General features: G+C 44.4%; 1 protein-coding gene across 4 annotated transcripts in view; it reads right to left on the reverse strand.

Moving 5' to 3' along the window:
• The window catches only part of PIAS1 (protein inhibitor of activated STAT 1), a 122817-nt gene extending 117750 nt beyond the window's left edge, over positions 1-5067 (reverse strand). For all 4 annotated transcript variants that reach the window (XM_045899804.3, XM_045899801.3, XM_064570242.1 and 1 more), the window contains exon 1: positions 4975-5067. In XM_045899804.3, the coding sequence (XP_045755760.1) occupies positions 4975-4998 (24 nt within the window). In that variant the 5' untranslated portion in view covers positions 4999-5067. The remainder of the gene's footprint in view (positions 1-4974) is intronic.
• Between the last annotated feature and the right edge of the window lie 3712 nt (positions 5068-8779).

Consider the following 8779-nt stretch of genomic DNA (forward strand, 5'->3'; position numbering starts at 1 on the left):
TACGCTCACAGAGATAAAGTCTAAGCAGATAGATACCCAGATGTTAACCATGATATTTCTAAGTGCTGGGATTACAGGTGTCTTTTTTTTTTTCCTGCTTATTTTTCAGTATTCTCTGAAATTTTGGCAAAATGACATTTGCAAGAATTAACATCTATGATTCCAACTAACAAACTCCAAAATATTCCTTGCAAAAGGCTCAAGGAATATCCAAAAATACCCTGGCATAGAGCAAGAGGGAAAGTATTAGCAACAACATAACTGGAATTCTTTGTGAGCGAGGCACCCTAGAGGGCTCCAGGACAGACATGGCACCTTTACAGCAGCCTATACAGTACAGGGTTTGAAATCATTAAGACCTAGGGTCAAGTTCCTGCCACTTTTACTTGTATGACCTTGGGCTAGTCACTTACTCTTTCTGGGCTCACTTCATCAATCAAAGAGATATGACCTGCCTTCCTACCTCAAAGAACTGTTGGAAAGATCAGATGAGATAATGTGATACATTATAAAATGCAACATTATAAAGTGCAAAGTACTATACAAAAATATTATTCATTCAAATACGAAAAAAAGAAAAAGCTGCTAAATGCCAGAGCAAAATACTTCAGAAAGCACTACAATCAATTCTACAAAGTAATGAACCAGGGGTCTTAATAAAGGCTACATCTTATCATAAACACCCAGTTTTTCAGAAACTCAGATACTTCTTCCCAGTTCCCACTACAACCATGAGCCATTTTATTTTCTTATCCCCAGTTACCACCAGGAAAGGGTACAAATCACACTGAACTCAAAAAGCCTCAGCAAGCAACCTGGAGCAGCACGTTGATGTAGTTCACCAGGAGAAACCCAAGGTCAATCAGCTATGGACTCACCACTAAGCACTATTGCAATCCACAGTGGTTACAAGAGACTCTTTGAAGAGAAAGACAATACAATGACCTAGGAGAAAACTGTAGATGAAAACGCAGTATTTCAAAACAATTCTATGAAATACTTAAAAACTAAAGTGTTTTATAAATTGTTTTTAAATACTCTTCATAAAAATGGTGACTTAAAACAAAAGCTATCTAAATGTGGCACTTGACACCAAACCAAATTAGGGAGAGTCAAATCAAATTCACACATCAACTGTAAGGTTTATTTCCTTCTATCTGAAATTAAAGCAGACAAATCACAACACAAAGATTAAAATTAAGTGGCTATTTCTTGAAAATAAAGAGGCAGAATATGACAACAGAATTTACTGACATGCTTATACTTTAAAAGCATATAGTGTCAAAAGTATGGCTTCTCTTCCCATTGAATTCCATTATTTTATTCCACTAAAATGATGAACTTCTTCCTCCCCACTGTTCCTCCTGTGAGTTAAAATGGCAATATAACTTGATTTGAGAGTTAATGCCAAAAAATTGTAATAAAAAAAGTACTTTGGGGCGCCTAGGTGGCTCAGCTGGTTAAGCATCCGACTCTTGATTTCTGCTCAGGTCATCTTAGCATTGTGAGATCAAGCCCTTGAGCCCCTCCACCCCCACCCCACCCCAGGCTCCATGCTCAGCAGGAAGTCTGCTTGAGATTTTCCTCCTCTCCCTCTGCCCCTCCCTCAACTTCCCCTCGAGCAAGGGCATGCACTGTCTCTCTCTAAAATAAATAAATAAATCTTAAAAAAAAAAAAAAGTACTTTAAGAGGAACTACATGAAGCTGTCAGATTTTTAACTTCCAAGATCATCTGGCCATCACACCCTCCTGCTTTTTAAGTTCCTAAAGATAATAAAATGCTCACTCTCGACCTTCTTACACATGTCATTTATGGGTATTCCCCTAATGAAAAAATTAAACCTTTCATAAACAAACGCACATAGAGAATTTTTTTTTTAAGATTTTATTTATTTATTTGAGAGAGAGTAAGAGAGAGCACATGAGAGGGGGGAGGGTCAGAGGGAGAAGCAGACTCCCTGCCGAGCAGGGAGCCCGATGCGGGACTCGATCCAGGGACTCCAGGATCATGACCTGAGCCGAAGGCAGTCGCTTAACCAACTGAGCCACCCAGGCGCCCAGAGAATACTTTTTGATATGTATGACCCACAATCTAATTTTTATTGGCAGTATCTTCAAGTGTTGCAGCTTGCACTATTCCTACAGGAGATACAGATCTATCCATTTTTCCCATCCGATCTTTGTAGATTTGTTATAGATTTAAAAGGACTCACTCAAATGGGCCATGTGGAAAATAATTATGAATACAATCCACAGCAAGATGAAATGTGGGTTGTGAATTAAGATAACAAAAAAGTCACTGTATTTACTCAAAGCCTCATAGTTGGAAAGCTATTGTCAGTACTATATTTTCACCTAAAGCTGAGAAATCTGGGTTTTTTTAAAATTTTATTCTGACTTATTCTATCTCATTAAGAACAAATGCTACTTACTTCCAAAACAAAAAAGAAAAACCATCAGAAAATGTAATTTCCAAAAAGAGTATCTTCCAAAGCTTACTGCACAGAAAATTATATACACACATTCTCAAATAACTATGGTAGGCGTTCCTAAGATCATCTACCCCTTCAAAAAAAAAAAAAAAAAAAAAGCCCAGCAAATTTAACCACAATCAAGTACTAAAATTTTTAACACAGCTACCACCAGCTAAGCAATTTATCACAGCTTCTCAAAGTACTGGGAACACACAATGCCAAACCAGTAGGTCAAAACAGTTACTATAATTTGAAAAAAATTGTACTACAGGAACACAAGAGTAGTTTTTCCTCTGAAAAAAACTCAAGTAGATTTTTGAGAGAGCAAAAAGGGAGACCATTTTTAGAAAAATAATGTTTCCCCCAAGTGTTCAGCATTTATCTGATACAGGCTCATTTTTGTAAAGAGAAACTTTACCTAACAAGACTCACACCAGGGATCTGATCTATCCCCAAAGGCACTTTCTTTAAAATGAGAAAGAACAAAGGAGGAAATCTCCCAGCATGTGCTTTCCATACCAGTTTCTTTGGACAGCATCAAGAGTGACAATATAACCAGACAAGCTTTTCAGCTTTATTCTGTGGCCCATGTATAACAGAACTGATTAGCTATCATTCAAAAGGATTCCAAACAAAATAAATATTAGAAGGCAAAGATCACAGCAACACTGTGACTACATCTTAAGAGTGAAACTATAGAAAACATGTATCTTAAAGTTGTGTACTTTGTATTTCAAGAGTTAATGACCTCAAAAATATTCCAAATGCTGAGGCTTTTTAATTTCAGTCAATAGTTTGAAACTGGAAAAAAAACGAGACCAACCATTCCAAATCTGCTCTCTCTTCAATTAATTTGTAATTAGAAGTAAATTTTAAAAGAATGACATTCAAAGCCAGCGCCTTAGAGTACAAATTTTGGAATGTTAACATTGCAAAATTATTGAGGAAACTGATCTTTCAGCGAAGCTTTCCACAGAAAAACTCCAGAAACAAACCTGGTGTTTGCCTGTTCTAGAAGCTGTCGTTCCAGTATAACGGAGAAATTTTTTAAAAATAATTTTTATTAAATAGAGACAGAGGACCCTCCCCAAAGATTTACAACTGTATATCCCAATCGCCACTCTGACAGAGATGTCAGTTCTCTGGGTCAAGATATAGCCAGCTGCTTGGTTCACACACAGGAAGCCACAGAGAGGGGAATATCGCGTTCAGAGCCTCGAAATAATACGCGTTAGTTAAAACTGCCTGCTACTAAACCAAAATTATTCAAGCGGAGCCCCATTTGTCACAATCCAATCATAAGGGTTCCACCCCCCTCCCCCAACAGCTTGTGTAGTGGTATATCTGCTTCGGTAAAGAAGCCATCATCAGGTAAAGAAGATTGGGGTGGGAGAAAAAGCGGGGAAAAGGGGGCACCCTTTCATCCAATTTCGCGAGGCGTGAGTAATTGGTACAGTTGAGAGGAACGGAGGAACGTTCTATTTATTGGGGGTTGAAGTAGGATGAGGGGAGAATTTCGTTCAAATCAACATGGCCAGCAAGATGTCCCTACAAACAAAAGGCAACGGGGGGATATAAACACGAACCATTCACCTCCATCAGCTATAGCATCGCCATCATGGTGTGTGCAGAGACCCCCAAAGGCTCCTCTCACCCTCCACACCAGGCAAAGGAAGAGAAGGAAAAGAAGGGAGAGGTAGCTGCTTCCCACCACCCACCACTGCTTCCAAATACACACCCTTCGAGGGGGGTTCTTCCCCGCCCCCCGGTTGCTCAGAATCAGAGAGAAAGTAACGTCCCGCCCAGGCAGACTACCCCGCTACCCCTCAGCCGAACCCCAACGCCGGCCCGGGGCTCACTAAACTTTACCGGAGCTTGTCCCCACATCCCCGCCCCATAGCCCCAGGATCGCGCTAGCCACAAGCGGGGCACCCCGGGCGCCTCCTGACAGGCGGGCAGCCGCGTAGAGCCGAGTCCGGGGCGGGGGCGGCAGGGAGCCACGGAGGGGCGGGGCGGCCGAAGCCAAGTTCCCGGGGGTCTGAGGAGAGCTCCTGACAGCAGCCCGGGACTGCAAAGGAGGAAGAGGAAGCGGCGGCGGGTAGCTTTCCCAATCCCCCCCTACACGAACACTCTGCCCCAGCCCCCGTTCCCCCATGGGGGGGCGGGGAGGCTGGTGGAAGGTGAAGAAGCCGAGCCCAGGGGGCAGCCGAGGCCCCTACCTCCCGACTCCCGATCTCTTCCCTCGCCACCCCCGCCAGAGGCGCCCACAACAATAACACGCCGGGGACGACCCGTCAGCGCCCCCGAGGCACCCGGGGCCCGCGGCCCGCCGCTGCCGGGCCCCCTCAGCTGGGGCCGGGCGCGCCGCTCCTCCCTACAACTCCAGGCCCGGGTGGAGTCAGGCCCGAGCGGCCCCCCAGGGCCGGACCCATCCCCCTCGGCACCAGCGGCGCCGTCTCCGCGGCCGAATATTAGAAGTGAATTCGAGCTGCGCTTTACCTTTAGTTCCGCACTGTCCGCCATCTTGCGTCTGTCAGCGCAAGCGCACTGAACCTCGCCGGGGGCCGCCGCTAGACCCGCCCCTCTAGCCAGCCTGGCCCCGCCCTGGCCCGTCCCCTCTCGCCCCTCCACCTCCCCGTCCTGCCTCCGGCCTCCGCCCCTCTCCCGGCGCTCGGAGCCCCGCCCCGGGCACGTACAGCAGCGAGACCGGCACGTAGCATTTAAATAATGGCGCCAAATGGGGAGGTTTGACAGTTACTCCCCCCTTGACCTCCCCGCCCCCCACCCTCTCCGGGCTAGCGCCTCCAGGGAAAGGCCGGAGCGAGGGGGCTGCGGGCCTGAGCCCCGCCCCTCCGCGGCCTGCGGAGCCCTTCTGCAAAGCCTCGATGCCTACAGTCACAGAACCTATAATGGCCCCCTCCCCCAATCAGGGAGTCCTTTTGGCACCTGCTACCTGCCAGGCTACGCGTGGGCTAAAAATAACAATCCGTTACATTTGAGGATCATTTGGTGATGCATTTCCAGATTTATTAGCTCAGATCCTCCTTCTGACAGCGCTTTGAGGTGGGCAGAGAAAAGATTACAATTCACGTGGTATGTATATAGTCAGAAATGAGGGCTCAGAGAGGAAAAGTGACTTGTCCAAACACTTAACAGGGGTGACCTAAGACAAAATTCTGAAGACGTTCATTCATTAATTCTTTGTTTCAACAAGTAATTATTTAGTGATTATGTAACAGTCCTGTTTCTTTATGTATACATCGGGAAATTAAAAACAAAGTAACCGCCCTCCTGTACTTCTCTAATGGAGGAACAGACAAGTGAACCAATAAAGACACAATTACAACTGGTGATGAGTACCAGAAAAGAGCAAGGGGGTTCAGTGAGAGAATAGCGGTTGGAAGGAGATGTACTTAATACCTGGAGGGCTTTCTCCAATAAATTGACATTTAAGTAGATGTGATGAAAGAATTATTTCACACCTTTTCCCCTCTACTGAAAGCCTCCTATACCTCCTCCCTAACCCCCACTTTCTGCTCTCCATTTTGCTTCATTCCTCATTGAAAAAATGAAAAGAAGACAGACATGAACTCCCTGATCTACTCACCATCAAAACTATTCCTACAGGCATAGTAACATTTGGGTTACTATGAATGAAGAAGGGCCCCTGTGCCTATGAAGGCCAGTCCCTCTACCAGTGACCTGGATTCCTTTCCTCCCACATTCCTAAGAACTTTACTCCTACAATCACCTCGCCTTCCAGCCTCATTACTTTTTCCCCTATTAGATTACTCCTATCAGCATATAAACATACTGAAATTCCTCCCACCTAAAACAAAACCTCCCTTGACTCCAAAATCTCCTCCAGAACTGCTGTTTCTCTCCACTGCAAAAATTCTCGGGTATTTCAAGATCTCTCTACAGTGATTGTTCTCCCTTCCTCACATCACATTCCCTTCTCTGCCTACTCTGATCCAGCCTTGACTTCTCTCATCAGGATCACCTATCAAGATTATTAATGATCTCCATGTTTCCAAAACCAATTGTCAATTCCCCATTATCTAAAATGACCTCTCAGGAGAACTGTAAACAGTGGACAAGACTCCTTTCTCTTGAAACACGTTTCCCCCTGAACTTCCTTTAACATCTCCCTGTCCTGATTTTCCTGTTCCTTCACTGAGCCTCCTTGTCAAAATCATCTGCTGATTTCTCCTCTTTGGCTCAAATTTTAAATGTTGTAGCCCTCCAGGGCTCAGTCCTCACCCTCTTATCTTCTCTTTTTACACTCCCCAGGTCAATTTATCCAGCTCGTTGACATTCAAATTTCTGTCTAGCCCAGACCTCCCCACCAAAATCCAGGTTCACAAATCCAACTGGCTACTTAATAGCTCTATTTCATGACTCCTAGTCATCTCAAGATTTCCATGTCAAATAGTGCCTTGATTTTACCCCTAGCCCTGTTCCTTTCCCACTATTCTCCGTGGACGGCACCATCATTCAGCCAGTTGTTCAAACCAAAAATCCGGAAATCATCCTTGGTCCCTCTCTTTCATTCACCTCTCACATCCAATCCTTCAGCCAATCCAGCTGACTCTGCCTCTAAAACATATCCCAAGCCTGTCCATTTCACTGGCCATCCACTACCATCACCCTATTCCAAGATGCCATAATTTCACAAATGGACTGCTAGGAAGGCTACTCAACTGACAGGACCACATTATGACTTTCATTGCCCTACACTTTTCCCTTCTAGGGACTATTCTATAATAAAAAATATATATATGGGGGCGCCTGGGTGGCTCAGTTGGTTAAGCGACTGCCTTCAGCTCAGGACATGATCCCGGGGTCCTGGGATCGAGTCCCGCATCGGGCTCCCTGCTCTGCGGGGAGCCTGCTTCTCCCTCTCCCACTCCCCCTGCTTGTGTTCCCTCTCTCGCTGTGTCTCTCTCTGTCAAATAAATAAATAAAATCTTTAAAAATAAAAATAAAAAAATTAAAAATATATATATGACTTCGTCCCTGGTTCCTGGCACAGAGTTCCTAAAACCTTTAAAATTTCTGGACAATAGGATTGTCTTTCATTATTCATGATGAGCCCCTTTCCACCATACCTGAGCTTATACTAATGAGGTGAGAGAGTATGGCTCCTCGGGAGCTTCAGGATGGGAGACTAAACACAAAGACTAAATACATGATTAGATGGGGGTTAGTAAATACATGGAAGTACTGGAAGGCGGGTGCCCAGAGAGGGCAAGGGCGCTCTGCATCCCCACCCTTCATGCATTACCCTATGCATCTCTTCCATTTGGCTGTTCCTGAGTTATTTCCTTTATAATAAACTGGTAAATCTAAGTAAAGTGTTTTCCTGAGTTTTGTGAGCCCACTCTAATGAATTATCAAAACTGAGCAGGAATTATAGGAATCCTCAAATTTGGTAAGTCAACAGTACAAGTGGCCTATGGGACTGGCACCTGGTATCTGAAGTAGGGGCAGTCTTGTGAGGTCTGAGCTTCTGCCTGGAGTTGGTGTCAAAACTGAATTGTTGGGGGCGCCTGGGTGGCTCAGATGGTTAAGCGACTGCCTTCAGCTCAGGTCATAATCCTGGAGTCCCTGGATCGAGTCCCGCATCGGGCTCCCTGCTCGGTGGGGAGTCTGCTTCTCCCTCTGACCCTCCCCCCTCTCATGTGCTCTCTCTCTCTCATTCTCTCTGTCTCAGATAAATAAATAAAATCTTAGAAAAAAAAAAACTGAATTGTTCGATACTTAGTTGGTGTTGGAGAATTGGTGTGGAAAGATATCACATATTTGGTGTCAGAAAGAACCTCAGAGACCCCTTCTTCCATAAATATATAAATATATTAAGTATGTATATATTAAAAAATCACATTTTTAAAAAACTACATTTTACATTTGTATTGGTATAAAGACTAATGCAATCCAAGCAGAGTATACTTACCTTTTCTTCTGATTTTAAAGATTTAAAACATTTTTGTGGGCCCTAAAATTATTGTCCCACCCAGCATACAAAAATTAACTCAGAATTAATCATAGACCTAAATATGAGTTAAAACTATAGAACTCTGGGCGCCTGGGTGGCTCAGTTGGTTAAGCGACTGCCTTTGGCTCAGGTCATGATCCTGGAGTCCCAGGATCGAGTCCCGCATCAGGCTCCCTGCTCAGCGGGGAGTCTGCTTCTCCCTCTGATCCTCCCCCCTCTCATGTGCTCTCTCTCTCATTCTCTCTCAAATAAAGAAATAAAATCTTAAAAAAAAAAAAAAAAACAACTATAAAACTCTTAGGAGTA

Source organism: Mirounga angustirostris, unplaced genomic scaffold (assembly GCF_029215605.1).
Source record: "Mirounga angustirostris isolate CCGP_5_RB_7025 unplaced genomic scaffold, mMirAng1.0.hap1 SCAF_9, whole genome shotgun sequence".
Lineage (NCBI taxonomy): Eukaryota > Metazoa > Chordata > Mammalia > Carnivora > Phocidae > Mirounga > Mirounga angustirostris.